Source organism: Staurois parvus, unplaced genomic scaffold (assembly GCF_062004578.1).
Source record: "Staurois parvus isolate SC_StPar_1 unplaced genomic scaffold, SC_StPar_1.0 ptg001328l, whole genome shotgun sequence".
In the NCBI taxonomy this organism is placed as follows: domain Eukaryota; kingdom Metazoa; phylum Chordata; class Amphibia; order Anura; family Ranidae; genus Staurois; species Staurois parvus.
The window spans coordinates 4626369-4648803 of record NW_028319124.1 but is presented as its reverse complement, the minus strand read 5'-3'; the positions used below and the strand labels follow the sequence as shown (position 1 = coordinate 4648803).

General features: G+C 39.8%; 1 protein-coding gene across 1 annotated transcript; it reads left to right on the top strand.

Annotated features, from left to right (window-relative positions):
• The first annotated feature begins 17296 nt into the window (after nucleotides 1–17296).
• Nucleotides 17297–22200, top strand: LOC149436954 (nodal homolog 2-A-like). Its single transcript, XM_089661339.1, has 3 exons — nucleotides 17297–17405; nucleotides 19963–20732; nucleotides 22048–22200. Exons 1-3 carry the CDS (start codon nucleotides 17297–17299, stop codon nucleotides 22198–22200), a joined length of 1032 nt encoding a protein of 343 aa, XP_089517465.1.
• Nucleotides 22201–22435: the final 235 nt, after the last annotated feature.

Here is a 22435-nt window from a genome sequence, read left to right as displayed (position 1 = left end):
ATAGTGGCTGGGCGGCATGTGGTTAAGATTACTAGCCAAAGCTTTTGCCAGTGGTAACGAGCCGAGCATACAGTATAGGCCAGGGGTGTCCAACTGGCGGCCCTCCAGCTGTTGCAAAACTACAAGTCTCATCATGCCTCTGAATTTGGCAGTCAAACTTGTAATTGTCAATCTTGCAATGCCTCATGAGACTTATAGTTTGGCAACAGCTGGAGGGCCACCAGTTTGACACCCGTGGTATAGGCGAAAGGGTCGAGCAGGGACATAGTCTATAACAACTCCAAGGTCAGAGCAGAAGGAGTTCTAGCAAGGTCAGATTAAGCAAGCAATTTAATCAAAGCAACAATGAGGTCAGAACTAGTTGTAAACGGTTTTAGCGATATTAGAACAAGGCAGGTAATAGAGTCTGGACAGACTAAGAACAGAGACAAGGAGTGAAACGGACTATGGGTCAGGGTCAAGAATACAGGAAGAGGTACCTAGCTATGATTGGGGAAATGGAAGTGTAATAGGTTGGAACGGTCTTTGCAAAAACCTCCTAGATAGAATATTTTCTTAAAAGTTGCTTTCACACTGAAAATAACTTCCATAATCATAAGAAGGCCACAAAGGGAACTTGCAGTCCTCCCATTTTTTCTACTATTTACTGTCCCTTCAGCTGTCAGGAACCAATTTTTCTATTCAGACCAAAGTTCTCCCACCTTCAGCTACTCTCGCTCTTGTTGCAGCTGTTGAGACCAGATATGCTCACAGTGGTGCTGAACTCAACACTCCTGACTGCCAGTGCTTAACACACACACTTCATGTCACACACAGACTGGACCTGTACACATCTGTCTTACTGTGTCCTCTCACCGAATCTGTTACAGATGGCAGTTCTCTCCCTCTATGGCCACTCAGAGTAGCCAAAACTGAAACTAGGCCAAGAACTGCATAAACCCTGAATTTCCATACAATCCTGCATGGCTCTGCTGCCTTTCTACTCCAAAAACCCCATGAATTTAATATAAATATACTGTTCCCATATCATTATAATTAACACAATACAAATTTAACTAACCTTTAGGCCTCAGGCAGCAGGGGCGTCTCAAAAAGTCCTTCTGAACAAAACATTGGCAGGAAAATGTGCCCTAAAAACATACAAATGCTGCGTATTGCATACACGTTTATGAGCAGTTAGGCATATAGCGTTTGAGAATAAATGCTGCTGGTATGAATATTCATTTATTCTAGACATTGGAATGCACTATCATGCATACTTTTTACGTGTCTAGCGTTTATGCGCAACTAACATTTTTTCTGCTCTTAAGTTCCTATAAAGAATGCACCTTTTTCAGCCTGTAAACGTTCCTCTTCTGTTTTTTTTTACAATAAAGGATTTTATTGTAAAAAAGGAATAGAGTAACAATACAATTAGGAAAACCTAAACCGTTTGACATGGTAAATACAGTACAGCACAAAGTACAGCCACTATTACTCAACAGACATAGCATGCAAAATCAGTGAAACTGTGTCTTTAGCAAATTCAGGGTGAAACCCAGTGGTCAAGGGGCCAACAAGAGGGAAAAAATGGAGGGAGAAGGGAAGTAGTGGGGAGGGGTGTGGCTAAGGGAGAAGGGAGGGGAGGGAGTAAAGACCGCTAATAAGTGGGCAGTGGAAAAGTGGCATTGAAAATCAGTCCTGTATGTATATATATATATATATATATAAATGCAAGTATGACCCACACTGACCGTTCACAGAATATATCATCAGGTGCAGAAAGATTCCCCTATACTTCAATATTCCCTGGAATAGCAACAACATGGCAGCACACCCTGATTTTCTCTGCTCTTATTTATTTTGTTTCAGAATATACACAGGCTTTTGGCTATGTCCCGTGGCCTTCATATCTTTCAAGAAAAGCACTATTCTCCACTACTGAAGGAGTTAGATCCCTGCATTAGAGAGAAGCCCAGGGGCCAAATACTGAATCTGACCCCTCCACTGAAGGGTGACCAGGCATTGTGTGTCCTTATAAGTTTTTGCCAGTTCATAGGGGTGCTCTATATATATATACATATATGGCCCACAACCTCAAACCAAGGAAGCACATGCCCGGGGTTGGCAACCTGTTGATCGTGATCTGGCCTTGCTGACCCACCATCCCAGAGCATTAGAGTGCATTGAGCCGGCAATGGCAGCAGAGGACGCTGGCAGTTGAGGAGGGAGCAGGAGCTGCATAAGCCGATGTTTCCTCTGTAGCGCCGACTCCTGTCCCAGGGGGAGTCATACCAAGTGCACTTCTCCTGGGACCTTTCTAGGAGCCTGGAGAGCAATGCCAGCAGAAGCTGGAAGAGGAAAAGAAGATCAGTGTATTAAACAACACATACACTGCGCTTTTGCAATGAGCATATTAGCATCAATTAGAAGGATTAACAACTCTTAGGCTGCTTTCACACTGATCCATGAGTACAGCGCAGTGCAACTACGGCTTTCCTGCAGGTTAACTTCACTGATCCATAGCTCATGTGCCAGGTATTAGGGGCAAGTGCATTACTGTAGCTACACAACTCAAACGGGAAAAGCGTAACCGCATGTGGGAGCTCAAACAAGCCTTTCACATACTGAATATACTGAATTCCAATCTAGACGATGGGGAATAGACTAACATATGAGAAAGGCAAAATGGAACACTTTCTACATCACAGTCAATAGATCTGATACATTATTAGCATTGCAATTACACAAGCCTCATCAAACCCGTAAGCCAATACACCTCAAAACCTTGAATAAGAACTACAAAAGCAACCCCAATAATGTCCAGCAGGAATTCCACTGTCACTTATTCACATTATATGCATCCTCTGATACTTTCTTGGTGCAACAAGCTGATAATGTTGGTACATATGTACACCTAGTCACTGTCACAACTTTGCAGAAAGTTCGTTTTGACCACCCCATTTCTGCAGAAGTGACACAGACAATAAAATATATGAATGCCAACAAGCGTCCTGACCACAATGGGCTGCCAGCATTATGAAATTTACAGCATGCCTGGCCCCTCTTCTTGCTAAAGCTTTTAATTCATTTCTAGACTGGCTACTTCTTTGGGTCTGAAACATTGATGGTGACAAGCACCATGATCCCAAATTGGACACTAATCACACTCTTTGGTCCAACTATCGCCCAATCTACTTGTCTAATCACAACGTAGAACTATTGGCAAAAGTACCCTCTCTATGAATGTAATCATAGGATCTTTGATCTGCAAGGATCAAATGGGCTTTAAACCAAAATGGCAAGCCAGGACAATACACATAGAATGATGTCACTACTCCATATACTGCACTCATGCCGTATCCCTGCCTACGTCTTTTCAGTAGATATATGAAAAGTATTAGACTTGGCCATATTTGTGACATATATTGTTCCACTGGGGCTTCTGCCCAAACTTTTTGCAATGGGTTTTTGTGATGTACGAGAATCCCACAGTTCACTTCCGATATGGCGGCTTTAACCACTTCAAGTCCGGACACTTTTACCCCCTTCCTGTCCAGGCCCATTTTCAGAGCTATCACACTTTGAATGACAATTGCGCGGTCATGCAACACTGTACCCATATCAATATTTTAGCATTTCTTTGAGACAGATAAAGCTTCCTTTTGGTGGTATTTATTCACCACTGGGATTTTTTTTTTTTTTTGCTATATAATGAAAAATAATGAAAAAGTCCAAAAATTTTGAAAAAAAAGTGTTTTTCTTATAAAATTTTGCAAATGAATAAAATGTCATCATAAATCTTGGCCAAAATGTATTCAGTTATCTTTTTAGTAAAAAAAAAATAACTCCAATTAGTTTATAACCAAAAATTATAATTAAAAAAAAAATGTTTTTACATTATTTTTTTTTTAATATCATGATTGGTGACACTGTACTACTTGTGGGGGGTAATGAAGATTTTTTTTTTTCTTACACTGATTGCTTTTACACCCATAAAGGCTGTAAAAGCAATCATTTCTCCTTCTCTCTGGCTACATTCTTTCAGCCATTGAGAAATACTGTGAGAGCTGTGATTGGTCACAGCTTGTCACATGGTACAAGGCTGTTGTGACTATTCTTGTACCATGTGACCTCTGTGATCATTCACAGATTTCACACATAGTAAGCAATGATATCAGAAGTGAGATCTTGCTTACTACTCTGCATGTGATCACTGATTGGCCAATCAGTGATCACATGATCAGGACCTCGCACAGAGGTCCCGTACAACGATCGGAGGACACAGCAGGCACTGGATCGAGGTGCTTCGCGCACAAGCAGGGGGCGTGGAGGCCGTTTTTAGACGGCCACCCCCCCCTGCACTGCTACCCTCTGGCCGTTTATATACAACGGCCAGACGGAAATTTTGGTTAAAACATTGCTTTTTTTTTAATAGCGAGGGGAATCGGACAGGGATGTCCTCTCTTTCCCTTCTTATTCACATTGGTTACTGAACCCCTTGCACATCTCATAAGTAATGACCCGAGAGTTCGAGGGATTGACCCCATAAACTCTGTGGGTTCGCTGATGACGCTTTATTGTTCGTTACATCACCACTCATTGCTACCACAAACCTATTCTCTCTTCATGACTGATTCACTCGTATCTCAGGCCTAGAGATTAATCAGAGTAAATCTAGAGCCCTAAATGTTACACTATCAGCAGACAAATGCCATACCTTGCAGGCATCCTTCCCCTTTCAATGGTCCTCTCATTCTCTGAAATATTTAGGAGTGCACCTCACTAGTCATCCTGCTTCTTTATTTAGGGAAAATTACCCCCCAATGTTGGCTTACCTGTCCAATCTAATGTCCAAATAGTTAACTCTTCCACTATCTTGGTTGGGTAGACTATCCATGGTTAAGATGACTTTACTTCTAAATATCCTTTATCTATTTTGTGTTTTGCCGATATCTGTCTTGCAGCATAAGGTCACCCACTTCGTTTGGGGAGCTACCCAGCCTTGTCTTTCTTGGTCCATGCTACTGCTGTCTAAACAAATGGGACTAGGCATTCCGCATTTTACTAAATATCATGCTACCCAAGAAACCCCCCTTTGGCATTAGACACTGAACTCCACTCTAGATAAACTACTCTGGCTTATGCCACAAAACAGAGGACACTCTCTTAATCCCCTTACTTGCTATTACCTACTAATCTGGGAGAAACTGAACCATAAAGCAAACGTAATCTCCTCACACCCCACTGCTGTCCTTCCTTCACAATCTGAATTTTTACCCCACATTGACCTCACCCTCTAAATTCCATCACTGGACACACTTACGACTAACCCCATTACATCATCTGGTTCCATGCTAGGGGTTCAAATCCTTCCCAAGCTTACAGAGCCACCATAAACTTCCTGGCTCAGAGATCATCTGGTATCTTTAGATTAAACACTTTTATACAACTAAACTTTAATCCTATACTGATCTTAGCATTATGTCCTTGTACAAACGATCATGCGCATCAGATCCCCATGCAAAGGATGTGATCTCTAATCTTTACACAACCTTATTCTCTACCCCTAGGCCGCGCCCCCCCCCCAAGTTATGTGACCAAATGGACATAAGATCTATCTTTAGACCTTACGTCTGAAGACTAGTTAGACATCTAGCAGGCAACTCACAATGTTTCCCAAAATAATGCAGCATTGGAAATAGCTTAAAAGGGGCTATCGAGGAGATACTTGGTGCCACAAAGAATGGCAAAGTGTGTCCCAGGATACCTGTCAGCTGTTTTCGGGACTATGGCGAGCTTGGTACATATCTATATACATGGTGGACCTGTCCCCTAATATGGTCCTTTTGGGGTGACATCTTTTCTACCTTATCTCACCTATTCTACATATCTATCCCACCCAATAAACATTGTCCCTTCAGAGCTGACCAGGAACCAATTTCTACTCTTTTACTTCGCAACAGCTGCAAACCAGAAAATTGCCAAATCTTGGAAGAGGCTGGTGTTTTACACTATTTCTACCAAAAATAGACTCACTGCACATGCAAACCACACGCAAAGATTTAGGTAACACTGCAGGATAGGGTGAGACAATATAACAAGGTCTGGCAGAACCTGGATTGACAGATATTTGCCCCCCGACTTCGACACAACTCTCCTAGAACTCTAATTCGTTTTTTAATTCTGCCATCAATTGTAACTCCCAGGATTGTCACCAGTAAAGTCCTCAGAACCACCAGTTCCTCCCTCTCATCTCTTACTTCCCCCTTATTACTACCTAATAAAATATTGTAACTCGAAAAATGTAGTGCATGCACTACTTTTGATGCAAAGCAGTGCAATTTGAACCCATTCAAAATGAATGGGCTCAAATTGCACAGCAATAAATATTATGTGAATCGCACAGGAATGAGCAGTGCGCTTCTGTGCAATTCATAGTGTGACCTGGGAATATTCACTGTGTAAATAAATGAAAGAAATGCCAATTAGCCTAAAATTGCTCTAGTTACATAAAATGTTCACCAGATACAGTATCTTCCTCTTGATTTATAACCATTTTGATAAAGAATAATCACTGGATATTCTTTGACAATTTGAAGAATGTAAGTCAAATCTCTTGATGAACCTCCCCAAAAAAATTGTCTAGATGCACAAGTGGAAATTTGACAGAAATGTGAAGTAGAAATCTTCCTCTTGAGCCAAAATCCTGTACTGTGTGTTATTTAACAAAATTGTGCAGATGTGACAACCATGGCACAATATATAATATACATATCCTGCCAGGCCTGTTAGCTTCGGAGGAGTATAAATTAATTAATTGTGACTGCAATATGTACAACAGAACTGAACTCTCATTTACTATTAAGGTTGAGAACAAAGGTTCAGAGTATAGAGTAAGTAAATAAATAAATAGGAAAAAATAAATGCATTTAATCTATAATCAAACAAATGTATAGCACAAGTAACTATTATAAATGGATAACATAATTCATAGTTTAAATTATATACATGAACAGTTGCTCTCCACTAGTCTGGTTATTAAATACTCATTATCTCACTGAGGTTGTGTATTGCGTCTGAGCTCTCTCTTAAAATGGATTCCAGGAGGCTACAGTAAACAACTCCCATGTTTTGACAACTGGCCAAGCAGTTTCTGTTTTGTCTGAAGGCACATAACTCATGGCCAGGGTCTGGGAAATTAACATACAAAATCCTTCTCAAAAGGTGTCTTAAGGTATTGTGTTGACTGAATATTGATTTCCAATGACCATGAAATAGCTATTGCATTGAATCAGGTATTATTTCAGACAACAATGAATGAACAATTCAGGTCTCTGCTTTTCTTTTTCAATGAAAAAGCATTTTAGCGAGCTGGGAGACAACAAAATGTAAAAACTACTGTTCCACCTGATGGTATCAATTCAGAATTCAAGTGGTCACAAAGATGATTATATCTGTACATGTAGTACAGATGTACATCATATCCTGACTGTTGCCTCTTCAGCAATATTTTTCCCTAAATATGTTTTAATTTGAATATAATTTCAAAATTATCTGTAATTCAGCTTTTTGGTTCACTTATTTATTTTTGGTGACAATTTGTTTGGAATTGTATGATTTTTAGTTTTCTACAATGTCTAAAACAGTTACCATCTTTGTAAATACTTAGTATGCATTAAAAAAGTAATAATGAGCCGAAATAAAACCTCCAAAATGTTGGGTCAGGAGCCTGTCCTTAAGCAGCTGAGTGAAACAGGGGGACCCACCAGGAGTCTCACTTGAGTGTGACAATGGCAGTACTTCGCTCTTCTACATAGAGCAGTGCAAGATCTGGCCCACTCACAGAGAGGTTTTGAAGAAGATTTAAAGCCAAATATTTTTTGATTTTGAAATAACTAAGGAGGAATTAAAACCTGTTTTTTGCCATGTGTATCTCATTGGGGAGTTTTTCCTTCACTTGCTGTCTCACATGGAAACGTCCTCTTTGATGTCATTGATGTGTCCCAATTGAAAGATTCCCCTCTATTTATGTTCTGGTAATAACTCAACATTTTGGATTTTCCTTCACTTTTAGTCTCTGTGCCAATGGCTTCCAGGACAAATAGAGAAGGGTGATAGATATTTTACCTTCACCACTCCGGCCTAAAATCTAGAAAATAATTTTGAGCTTTACATACATTTTAACCCCTTCCCACTGCCGCCACTTGGCCAATTTAAGAAGTTCTAAATGCTGGCAGGCACAGGTGGACATTGCAATCATGCGACCGCTGTGATCGGCAGTCACAGCGATCAAATGATCAGAAAGCACCCGATCGCAAGTAGGTATCGGGAGCTTTCCAGTACCCGCCAGCAACTGTATCGGGAGCATGCAGGGCGTGCACTCTCAGCACAGAAATGTTTAAATTTGGGAAATATATATGCGCCCTCTTTGCGTTAAAGCCCAACCACAGAGAGGACGCATATATGTGTATCAAATGGTATATCCTTGAGTGGAAAATATATACATGCGGTGCTGGTATGTATGTATAGTCCACTATCTGAACATAAACTGCGCTCCTAATAGTGTAAAAAAATATAATATAATAATCATAAATGAATAATGTGATATAAAGCTGATGTTTTCTTCTATAAATAATTGTGACCAAATAAATATTTTGAAAATCCCAAAATATACAGTGCTCTATAACCATACAAATTAATTATATAAATTATATAATGAACCATCATATAATAAAAAATGAATAAACACAAGAGTCCATCAAAAAAGTCCTCATTATATCCATCATGTGAATTGAATAACGCAAAATAAAATCACCACAACGACTGTAAAAAATCTTCAAAACTGTGCTGTGCTCCCCCTTAAGGAGTGCACTCACCAGCTTTATCTGCCTCCCACTCTCATGGTTGGCAAAATGCACTTTTGTTTAAACATATATTTCTCCAGATCAGGATATTCACTCATATGCATCAATTCCTTCCAGAATGATTCCAACACTTCAAATAAACAGCCTCACTACCAGACTTTCCACAATAATCTCCCCAGAATGGCTCCAACACTCCAGACCTAAATTTCTTGGAGGTATTTCTCCATATTAAGCGAAAGAGAGAAAATAGAGACCCAACATAGTGTAGTATCCTTTAAAACTCTTTAATCTCTGCTCAAATAAACTCACTTACAAGAACAAAATTCAAGATAAGCCCAAAGATATATCTCTTGACATGCAGTGAAGGTAATGTCAGAGAGGGAAGACCGCACAACGCTCTCACCGCTGCTGATCCACGCTCTCAAACAATGCGCGCCACTTCCGGTTCCAAAGATCGTCACTTCCAGTTTTCGCTCAGGGAACAGCTGACGCGTTTCGAAATATGTTCCTTTGAACATCCTTCGAAATGCGTCAGCTGTTCCCTGAGTGTCCACCCCTATGATGGGACTCACGCAGGTCTTACCATTCCCTAGTTCCTTTGAGAACTGACATGCTTGAAATACTTCATTGTTTGTGAGTATATTTTTGTATTCAATAAAAATTTGGTCTACTGAGGTAATGCGCAAGGTTGGTGCGCTTCTTTTTTGTTTTTGGTTCACAGTATTGTTCGGGCTTCCCCAGCCTTGTTTGGAGCTGCACAACCCCATATGCACAGGTGGTTGAATTTTTTCAAGTTCTGGTTCCATCTATCCACCTTTTTTGGGTCTCAGAGTGCAGGAGAGTTTATTTCTATTTCGCTCAACCAATCTCTGATGCGTTTCGGCACATCCGGACTTATTCATAGGGATTTAGACTCCCTATGAATAAGTCCAGATGTGATGAAACGCGTCAATGATTGGTTGAGTGAAAACCGGAAGTGACGATCTTTGGAACCGGAAGTGACACACATTGTTTGAGAGCATGGATCGGCAGCGGTGACAGCGTTGTGCAGTCTTCCCTCTCTGTCATTCTCTGTGATTTTAACCACTTGCCCTCCGGAAGATTTACCCCCCTCCCCCTTCATGACCAGGCCATTTTTTGCTGTTCTGCACTGCGCTACTTCAACTGGTAATTGCACAGTCATGCAATGCTGCATCCAAACAAAATGTATGCCCTTTTTTCATACAAATAGAGCTTTCTTTTGGTGGTATTTGATCACCTCTGCAGTTTTAACTTTTTGCGCTATAAACAAAAAAAGACTGAAAATTTTGAACAAAAATTATATTTTTCACTTTTGGTTATAAATAATATCCAATAAACTCAAATTTAGTCATAAATTTAGGCCAAAATGTATTCTGTTACATGTCTTTGGTAAAAAAAAATTTGAAATAACACCCCAAAACGCATTCTTCTACTTCTTCCGAGTATGGGAATACCACATGTGAGAGGCTTTTTGGCAGCCAAAATCCAATGACCACCTCCAGGCTTTCAAAGGGCATATTCCCTCATATCACTTCCCCACTACCTTTCACAGTTTCAGAGGCCCTAAAATGCCAGGACAGTACAAACAACCCCCCCCTCTCAATTACCCCTTTTTGGAAAGTAGACACTCCAAGGAATTTGATAGGAGGCATGGTGAGTATTTCACAGATATCATTTTTGTCACAGTTTTTTTGAAAAAGAAAAAAAGAAAAGAAGAAACACATTTTTGTTTTCTTTCTTCTTAGCAAATACCTTGGAGTGTCTACTTTCCAAAAAGGGGTCATTTGGAGGGGGGGGGGGCTTCTACTATCCTGGCAATTCAGAGCCAACATTAGAAGCTTATGCCACACATCACCCAACTTGCAGACCAAGTCTCTTCTGGCACTTTTTGTTCACTTTTTGTTAAAAAAACGGTGTTTTTTGCTAGAAAATGACTTTGAACCCCCAAGCATTATATATTTTTTAAAGCAGAGGCCCTAGAAAATTAAACAGTGGGTGTTGAAATTTTTTATGTCAGACAGTATTTGTGTAGCAATTTTTCAAACGCAAATCTTTTGGGAAAAATACACTTTTTAGAATTTTAATGCACAAAAACACAATATATTGCCCAATTGTTTGATAACATATAAAAGATAATGTTACGCCGAGTAAATAGATACCAAACATGAAATGCTTTAAAATTGCGCATGGCTGTGCAATGGCAACAAAATACATATATTATTAATATCCATAGGCAATGCTTTAAAAGCCTTTACGGGTCACTAATTTATATTTATACAGGAGGTCTAGTACTAGAATTACTGCCCTTGATCTGACGGTCACGGCGATACTTCACATGCATGGTGCAACCGCTGTTTACATACTGGCACAGGGTCTAAACTTGTGCACGCAGGTGCACGTGTAGGGGGGCGAGGGTGCTTTTATACTTTTAGCAGAATAGTACAGTGTTACCATAGTAACATTGTACTACTGTGAGGGGGTGATCAGGGATTTTTTTTACACTTTGCTTTGCAGGAGAAATAATGATAATTTCTCCTGCAATTTACAGCTTGCTGTCATGAAACTAACCCATTCATTAACTTTTTGACAGCTCAAGATAGTGATCTGTGATTGGCTGGATCTGGTCACATGGTACAGGGTACTGTGATTGGCCCCATGTATCATGTGACAGCTGTGGGCCAATCACAGCTCACTAGGAAAAGAAGCAGAGCTGTTATGAATGGGGTGGGAGGGGGGGGTACAACTGGGGGAATCAATGGTGGAGAAGGATCTGGGGGATCTGGTAGATCACAAGCTTGATAATGGCATGCAATGCCAAGCTGCGGTTTCTAAAGTGAGCAAAATCCTCTCTGGTATTAACCGCCTCCTGCCCGCCATATAGTAAAATGACGGACGCAAGGCGGTTCTCTCGTTCTGGGAGGACGTCATATGATGTCCTCCCATTCTAACTGCGCATGCGCGGCTCCGGGAGCACGCAGTGCGGCGATCGGCGGTGCGCTGTGTCCCTCGGACACAGTGGATCACCAATCCACGGAAAGAGCCGAAGATGTCGGCTCAGTCATGTGATCAGCTGTGTCCAATCACAGCTGATCACATGTAAACAGGGAAATACCGGTTATCGGAATTTCTCTCCCCACGAGCTGTCACGCTGACAGAGGAGAGGAGAGGAGAGCTGGTATTCTGCATTCCTGAGAGGGGACATGTGCACTGATCATCAGAGCACTGATGATCAGTGTGCCCTGATGATCTGTGTAGCCCCAGCAGCACCACTTGTCAGTGTCTATCAGTGCCAGCTCTCAGCGTTCATCCATGCCACCTGCCAGTGCCCATCAGTGCCACATTAATGCCACAGATCAGTGCCCATCTGAGCTGTCTTTCAGTGTCACCCATCAGTGCCAGTCAGTGCCACCTATCAATGCCAGTCAGTGCCACCTATCAGTGCTGCCAATCAGTGCCACCTATCAGTGCCGCCTATAAGTGCCAGTCAGTGCCGCCTATCAGTGTGCATCAGTGCCGCCTATCCGTGCCCGTCAATGATGCCTATCAGTGCCGCCTAACAGTGCCAGTCAGTGCCACCTAACAGTGCCAGTCAGTGCCGCCTATCAGTGCCAGTCAGTGCCACCAATCAGTGCCGCCTATCAGTGTCATATATGAGTGCTGCCTTTCAGTGCCCATCAGTGATGCCTGTCAGTGCCCATCAGTGCCACCTACCAGTGCCTCCTCATCAGTGCCCATCAGTGCCACCTGTCAGTGTCCATCAGTGCAGCCTATCAGTGCCCATCAGTGCAGCTGCAGGTGGTGAGCGTTCATCCTGTTCAAACAATCCTAGATTGTAAGCTTGAAAGAGCAGGGCCCTCGATCCCCTCATGTTTTGCATTGTATTGGTATTGTTCTGTCACATGTTCTGTCCCCCTTTGTAATGTACAGCGCTGAGCGAACTATTGGCGCTTTATAAATGCTGTATAATAATATTAATAATAATAATTAGAGCTATTCCTGGGGGGGAGTTTCTCTGTGTGAGGAGAAATTGCTCAAATGAAACTGCATTCTCTGCAGTGTGATGTTATACGTGAGAGACATAGACAAATACAGGCCATAGACAGGTCGTTTATCGGCCAAATTTTCGTCCGCATGAAAAATCGGCCGATATTCACGCTGTTAGTGGGGCCAGCCCGTCGGCCATTTTTCGCAGATCTTCTCGTTTATTTTTATTGGTCATGCTGGAAAATGGTGGCAGCATCAGCAACAACCAATTTTTTGTTTATCGGTCGATAAACGGCCCGTCTATGGCCTGCAAAAGAAGATATTCCAATGCACTTATACAGAGAGGTCTTTGCATAGCCACTGATAGATCTAGGGAAAGTCTTTTAGACTTGAGCATAGATTGTAGAAATAAGAGTAACAAACAGCACACTAAAAAGTATAGAATTAAAAATAAATGAGTAACATTTGTCACCACCTGTTCAGTGGAATATAGAGACATTGTACAGATTACAGAAAAAAACGTATCTTCTTTAATCTCACTCCACTATAAATAAAACCTGGTTGTTTACTGTACGGTCTGTTAAATGTAGAGCAAACACTTGTAGATATTGTCTGGTACATAGCAATACTAAGGAAGACAAGTCGTTATCCTCAGGTGGAACATTCCCCATTCATCAATTTATAAAATGTGTATATGATTCAATGTTCCGTATGTACAATTCAATATATACGTAGGCAGCACTATTTGTCCCCTCAGGGTCTGAATAAGTGAACATTTTTGCTATGCCATTAGTAAGAAAACCAAATATTTTTTGGGTGTATCCAGACACTTTAGAGACACTCAAGAGGGTGATATATCTACCTCTCTGTTTCATGGAGTGGAGATGATGAGTAAACCTATTGGAGGAGGTAATATACTGTACATTGCAAGTTATTAGAAAGATAGGTACAGTATGCTGAATCTTTGAATTGGGAACAACAATACCCCATGGTTTTAAATTATGGGTGAGATGTTAACTTATTTTTAAAAACTGATGTGAATGTACAATATATATATGTAAAGCGCTGTGTAAATTGACGGTGCTATAAAAGTACATGAAATAAATACATTAAATAAAAATAAGAAATAAAATAAATAAAATAATGGTGTGTGAACCTTTTCTTTACCATTCCTCTTTTGATTTTTTTTATCTTGAATTGAAATTGACAATATCCCAAGTAATTAATGTCAATCAAAGTAATCAAAGATGAATTGTTTATTATACACAAATGCTATCCATAGCTCTCTCTCTATTAAATCTTTTTTATGATGATTCTCCTTTAGATGCTGTAACATTCCATTAAATGTAACTCCCCTGTGGTGTGAAATTTAGGGGCAGAGTTATGTGTTTTAAAATTGTGTATACGCATTGATAAACAGATAGCTATCGGAAACCTGAAATAGTATAGCTATTAGCAGGCTGGAATCCTCCATTTCTGCCAAAGTTAAAGAATAAACGGGAAGGACGACTGAAGAAACATGTCTGTACATGAAATATCCACAACACTATGAACAAAGACACTGAAGGCGTGGCTAGAGGGGTCACACACGTATTACATAATTTCCCCTCAGAAGCTACAACGTGGTTACACATGCTGGAAGTGATTTTAGTATCATATTTAGTATCAAAAATTCATATTGTTAGTAACATCTCCATTTGCAATTTGAGGCTTGCAAACGAAAAAAGACAGACGATCTGTCATACGATTTTCTGATCATGTGTACCTGCCATAAGACTCATAGGCTGAAATGCATAAGTGAGTTTGTTCGTATGGATTTTCACCATATGTCTGAATAAACCATCTTTTTATGTTTACATGATCTTGCTGTATGCCAACCTTTTTGGATTTTTACTGATACTGTTCAGCCTACAGGGGAATGGTTCAAAGCACCCGCTTCTCTCATTTACCCTAATTGGGAATACGGTTGAGCGCAGTAACTACTTTGCCTAAGTGAGAGTCAGCAATGATAGTTTCCACATATTGGGGCAGCACAGTGGCTAAATGGTTACCACTTCTGCCTGGCAGTACTAGGGTCGTTGGTTCAAATCCCAACCACGGCACCACCTGCCTGGAGTTTGCATGTTCTCCCTGTGCCTGTGTGGGTTTCCTCCAGGTACTCTGGTTTCCTTCCACACTCCAAAGACATGCTGGGAGGCTGTTATTTGGCTCCTGTCTAAATTGGCCCTAGTATGTGCATGTATAAATGTGAGCTAGAGACCTTAGATTGTATGCCCCTAGAGGGTTAGGGACTGATGAGAATGTATAATATATGTGTAAAGCACAGCATAAATTGACAGCGCTATACAAGTACCTGTATTAAATAAATAATATTACTCAGTAAGGCGACAGTAACCAACATAGTACGAACTAAACTGCCTGGTTTATATGGAACTTATAAACATTACTTTTTCTTCCTTTCTGTAAAACATGCTTTACATAGGTGTAGAGATTTATAACAGGCCATGGAAAATCTAGTTGTGAGAAATTACAAGATCAACTGGTGCTCATTCACCTCCACTGAAGAGTGCTTGAGGGGCAATCTATCTATTCGTTTTCTTGAAGAAGGTGGCTCACCTCTTTATTATCAGCAAGTAGGGGCTAATAGGTTTACACTCTACACCTAAGATGTTAGCTGGAAAAAGTGGCCATGATATACTCACTAAGCAACTATATAAAGTGATCACTAAGTGAAAGCACTTTTATTACCCAAGCATGGTTGTCATGTGTTAAGCCTGGTACACAGGATGAGAATATTAGATGAATGATCGTCCATTTTTTCTGCATGCTAGTCTCATATTGAAAATGAAGAGGTTACTAAAGTTGCAAAAACTTTTGTACAACAGAATACAACTTCAGAAGTCATGTAATGTGTTGTAATGTATTGTAATGTATTCTTTTGTTTCTGAGCATGTGAGGTTGAACTCTTCCGATTTTTTTTCAGACGAATACTGTACTGATTAAATGAAAATTGCATGAAACCATTTTACGTGTTTGTCCCTTCAAATAATTTTGGACAAAAGCTGTGTACTAATGATTAGTTTATCGTAAGTTCACTTTGAAAGCTGTATTTTTAATCCGGTTTTCTGATCGTGTGTACTAGGCTTTACACTGGAGAAATAATAGTGACAATATCCAACCCCAGCCAATGAGAGCAATCATCCATATACTAAACCCACTGATCCACAATACTCATTTATATTTATGGTTTCCTTAAGCTGGCTGCATATAAAAGATGATTTTATTCCAATCTTACCAATTTAACTGGACTGGATGACAATCTCATGTCTATAGGCACCATCAGTCAACTCTGGCCTACTGATTGTGGGGGGAATAATGACATAGTTGAAAATCTTTAATGATTGCCGATCATTGAATCTGACAACAGAAATATCTATGCTCTGAAACGATTACATTTTCTTTCCTTCAACCATGGGTTGAAGGAAAGAAAATCACTTGATTCCTGCAGTAACATAGTCAGTGTTGATGGAGGAATCCTTCTGGTTGCACTATTAAATTCTGACAGCAGGAGGTTTCCCTGCCAACAGAATACAGTGATGGTAGGAAAAAAGCCTAATAGGGTGGTTGTACTGAAGTCAATCGATTATTATTATTATTATAATACAGGATTTATATAGCGCCAACAGTTTACTCAGCGCTTTACAATATCAATCGATAGATCAACTTTAGTACAACTAGCCTTCCCATAGATGGATCACAATTCAGCTGGTTTCTGCTGAACTGGCCAAGTTTCAGTCTGTCTACGGCTGACTTTAGGTGTGAGTTTGTATGTGAAAAGAAGAATTATAGGAGAGTCAGGATATCATAGGTCTGTGGCCACCTTCATTCTGAACACTCCTAAACACTTATCAGGCGTTAACTGAAACTAATTATCTACTTGTATGGCTGAAATTAATGGATTATCCCAAATGTCCATTTTAGTAGCAAATTAGTCTTTGCTCTTGCTCTTGAATATTTTGGTTTACAGGTACACCCATGAAATCTCATTCTTGAGCAGGTCTTGAATGAACCTAACATGTGAGACAGTTCAGACACTGGGCATTAACATAACAGTTGGGAAACATTATCCAGACACTGGCATAGACTAAACTGTCTTACAATGTACAGTCTATTTACATGAATATGGGTTAGGTGTGAACAGCCATAGGTGTGAACAGCCATAGGAGTGAATACATTTCAGTACTATATAAAGTATGTCCTCAGTCTTCAGTTCAGACCTACTCTTCTACAAGCAAAAGTCCACAGCAGACATGGTTCTACTTAGCAGTATCATCTGCCTTGCACTTATTACATCCGTTCTTGCCACCCCTCTGGAAAGGCATACAGATGAACAGGATTTATCAAATAGGAAAAAGCACTCACATAAAATCGATTACCCATTCTATATGATGCAGCTTTATCAGTCACTCTTCATGGCAAATGGTACTTATTTTCCTGGCTTGGAACATCGTGTCCTTCAGGAATCTGACATGGTTCTCAGCATCACTGCCAAGAGTAAGTCATTATTTTTACTGTGCAATACCTTGCTTAATTTTTTGATTTTTAATGTGTGCACAGGGACAGACTGTCTGTTTGCATTTCCAGAATGCTTAACAATTTTAAGTAACAGAAAGCATATCCAATGTTTGATTTGTGCAGGCCATGCAATTGGACACTTCATCTGCATATATTGGGCACCATATGGCTGTCCTTATGTACAGATTTGATTATAGAAAAGAAAAAGATTTTTAACAAGTTTATAGTCATATAAGATGTATGATCGGCCTGTAAGGTTCAGACTTTTGGCAACTCTGACAGTTGTCTGGATCATTTGGGAGGCATCTGAAACAACCATTAATGATGTAATATATGTGTAATGCAAATCCCGCATCTGAAGAAATAATGATAAATCACGGAATCATTGGTTTCTCTATACGCTGTCTGATGACCTTTACCAAAACAGAGCTAAAGCTGTCTGGTTTGCAAGATAATTATGTATAAATGGACAATCTAGACCAATCATTTTTATCTGCCATTGATGGTTTCTGTTTCCAGGCTATCTATTGCATGTAATTATTGTGTGTGATTACTATTATATTGGCATAGTTCTTGATAAGATCCCTTATCTAAGCTAAATTGTCTATAATTTCTCATGTGCAAACAGTAAACTACATATGTTATCCATCTAAGAGTGGAAATACTGTAATCAGGTTGTCTAAGTGCCCTTTTTTGTGATTTGTTTATTTACTTCAGTGCATTGATGGATGGCTCATGGGTAGACTTCCCTATGTAGACTCTGGGTGCTAAGCACTCATTATGTCATTACATTTTGTGTATTCAGCTTCAGCCCTGTATTAAAAAAGCATGCAGACGGCTCAATACACATCCTTCTGACATTTGTCTAAATGTTTTTTGTGGAGTCTGGGTGTATTTAACTTACTACAAATGAGTGCAAGTAAGGTATGTAACATCCTGGACAGTTTGTCCAGCAAATGCTTAAACATTTGAATCTTTTGGATTTACTACAATCTTTTGAGTAACAAGAACTATCATTTAGTGCACAGTACAAGCTTGCAAAACTCTGTGGCCAAAGAACATGATCATTATTACATTTAGCCATTCACAAGGATATCTGCATTCTCATTTAAATTAATTTAGAGTGCAAACTGAACCTGTAGTCCATTAGATCCTTCTAATGAACCTGATAATTGGGCCTAAAGTGTCAAACCCCAGTCTATCTTTATCCTTACCTGTCTTTTTGCTGTTTCCAGATTTCATTCGATTGGGTCTTAAAGAGGTTGTATGCTTTCTTAATATCAATAAGGACTGAATCAATATAACATTTACTGCATGCTCTTTATTTAGGTTTCTTATTTTATAGATTTACTATCAATATCCATGTTAGATTATTTTAAAAGACCTTTTTTTATCTTTGTATACTTACCTGAATCGGATAGCAGCAACCTGTAGCAATCTTTAGAGAACTCATCCTTTCCCCTGGCCATGCCTGAGCTGTCATTCCCCATAGACTTTTTTGAGGGTTGTCTCCTGATACAGAAGATGGATATCAGGGGATAGCCTCATAAAGGTCTTCAAGGATCAGCTGCACGGGCACAGCCAGGAGAAAGAAGAATTTGCCTGGAAGCTCTAAAGATTTTCTTCAAGCTGCAAACATCAAGTTCAGGTAGAAAGTATCTGGGGCCTTGGGAAGATGGGGTATTTTAGGTTGGGGGGGGGGGGGGTAGGCAAAAAGGATAACTGTACTTTTTGCAAGTACAGCTGTCTTTTACCTCTTAACATTGTGTGATCCAGCTGTCTTCAAAATCATATCCATATGCTAGTAATGATACAACAACCTTTTCCAACTGGTTTAGAAGTTGTAGATTTCATATACAGAGAGTAGGAATCAATCCCTGCTACTGTGGAATAAAAGAATAGCCACAAGTCAGGAGATTTTACAGAATGTACCAAGTCCCATATCTATTCTCATTAATAATACTGTTACTGTTCAATAGTATAATAAGACTGTGTAATCACTATTCTTCTATGATTTATACAATGCAACTACTTTAAATCTTTTTTTCAGGCATTTTCAAAAACGATATAGGAAAAGCAATGAAGCTAAGATATTTTGGGCAATATTAGGCAAGAGACACAAGGGGTTGATTTACTAAAGGTAAATAGTCTGTGCATTGCAAGTGCACTGAAAGAATTTTTGCTTGCAAATGATTGGATGAAAGAAATCAGCAGACCTTCACCTCATCTCAGAGCTTCCCCTTGGATATAAAGCAACTGCCCTTGCAGTGCTCTTGAAGTGCACTTGCAGTGCACAGTACATTTACCTTTAGTAAATCAACCTCAAAGTCTGGTTTACACATCCTTCAGAAGTGTAGTCAAATTATGTCAGTTCAGCTGTCTTTCTGTGTATCAGATGTCAATGTATCTAATTTTGATGGTTTCTTGTAGTTTTGAAATAAAATTGTATGCCAGTTATAAAAATATTTTCAGTACTATTTGGAACTGATATGATTTGCAGGTGTAGATGTCTAAACTCTTTCTTTCTTTAATCCAGGTGTCAGCGAAGCAAGAAACCTTTGGAGGATGTCGTTTGATATGTCTTCAATATCCACCAACACCGAGCTCAAGCTAGTGGAACTCCGAGTTCTTCTTCCTTCTTTCGAAAAGGCAGGCAATATCACAGTGGAGATATACCATTCCAAGCATGGTCATGACAAGCTCATCATGGGGTCATTCATGTCAAACCTTTCAGCTGCAAAAGGCAACTCGTGGAAGATTTTTAACTTGACCAGAATTGTCCAATACTCCATCCACCATGGGGAGTCAATGCTAAATCCTGATTATGTAGCAGCAGAGGAAATTACAGAATGTCACACGGAATCTGGTAATGCTAGGGTGCATGGACAAGTTCAACATCAGAATACAGATCCATTGTCTGCTATGTACATCTCTGCCGAAAAAGTGATGCTAGTTGTGTTTGCTCGGGAAAAGACCTCTGCCAACCATTTTGGCTTTCACAGTCTCATTAAGACTGTCCAGTCTTCGAAGTACATCATGAGAGAAAAGACAACCAAGCTGACTGGTCTAAGGAGACACCGGAGAAACCGCATTTCACAACACAGCCTAATTATCAATGGCCTCCCGTCAAAAGTAGAAGCTGGTGTACCCCTCTGCAGACGGGTAGATATGTGGGTAGAGTTTGAAAGATTTGAATGGGGAAATCAAATCATCTACCCAAGAATATACAATGCTTACAGATGTGAGGGGGCATGTCCAATTCCATTGAATGAGACCTTAAAGGCAACCAATCATGCATTCATAAAGGTAATTATTTAACAAGCACCTATTTAATTTAACTTAGTAAAGAATGTGGAAAAATATTTAGGCATGTTTTACCCAATAGAGATATTAAAGTGTATGTCTTGCAAAAAACACATTCAGAACATCTCTGCAATACATGCACATTTGCCCATGTTTCATCCTTTAAAAAATGCAATAAATGCAGAAACATACTTTCTGATCTGCCAGAAATGCAGTGTGCTCTCAACATCATGTTTAAGCCGACACCACAGTGCCTCTTCACACTGAAATCCCAAACAGGGTTGTCATCCCTGATCAGTACTCTATTACTGGGCTACAGAACTCCTCCTCTTCTCATCTCCATAACAAAACTGTTCCATTGTCCAGTATGGGAAATCTGGGCAGGGGTGATAACAGCAATTTGCAATTTCAGTGCTGCAAATGCAGACTTGTCAGGTCACTACAGGAAGTTAGGAGCTCACTGGTTTTATGACAGATCCACAGATACTTTGCTTTGGGGAAACTGTATTGCATTGCATGTATTGCAGAGATGTACTACATGCATATTGTTTTTTTTCCTCAGACCTATGCTTAAATTAAAGTGGTTGTAAAAGGAGAAAGTCTTTTACCTTAATGCATACTCTGCATTAAGGTAAAAAACATTCTTTGAGGAGCTGCTCTCTCTCCTCACTGGCCATGGAGGCAACAGTGGGAGCCATGCTAGATGTGAAATCTTAGAGCATCGTTTCTCAAAGTGTTACCGATCAGTATGTTAATGTGACTGTAATCTGGTAATAACTATGTGATATCACTTTTATTGCTGTGCCTGGGTTTCTTCAAGATAGTCCAGATTCCAATCAACAATCCAAACATATAGGCTAATCAGTTTACAGCCTGTTTACTGGCCTTGTGAGTGTTTGTCTGCGTGACTTTGAAAGGGACATTACATTGCAATTATGCAATTTTATCTTGTGCCCCATAACAAAACCATTAAAGGTCCCCCTGTCTTTCTAATCCTCAAAGGCAATTCCTGTAATCATGGAAAATATATTTTTTTAATAGCAATTGCTCAAATGTTTTACACAATAATTTCATCCAAAAGGTATTTTTCAAATTCTATTGCTCCCAATATAAATCACTCGGTATCCAGATGGCTTTAGGCCCCCTATAATTCTGGGCCCATAAACGCCACACAGTCTTCTATACATACGGCTTCCTCCTTATTTGAAACTATGCTATGTAATAGAATAAAGTAAAATATATACAATGTAAACAGTGAGTCCTTTATATATTCCAAGCTATACTTATCTGTAATTTCTAATTTTTTGCACTTTTTTAGAGTCTGGTGAAGATGTATGATTCAGAGAAAGTTGAGTGTTCCTCCTGCATACCAGTAAAGATGAATGCAATGTCAATGTTGATGCAAGAAGATGACAAGATTTCACTGAAGCACCACAAGGACATGGTGGTGGAGTCATGTGGATGCAACTGATTCCTTTGTCTTGTTAGCTTATTATTATTATTATACAGGATTTATATAGCGCCAACAGTTTGCTCAGCGCTTTACAATATAACGGGAGACAATACAGCAACAATACAGTTCAATACAAGAGGGATAGGAGGGCTTACAATCTAAGAGGGAGGGGCTAGTGGTACAAAAGGTAGCAACTGTGGGGGATAGACTGGTTGGAAGAGTAGAAGATTCCATTATTAGCTGAGGGCAGGAT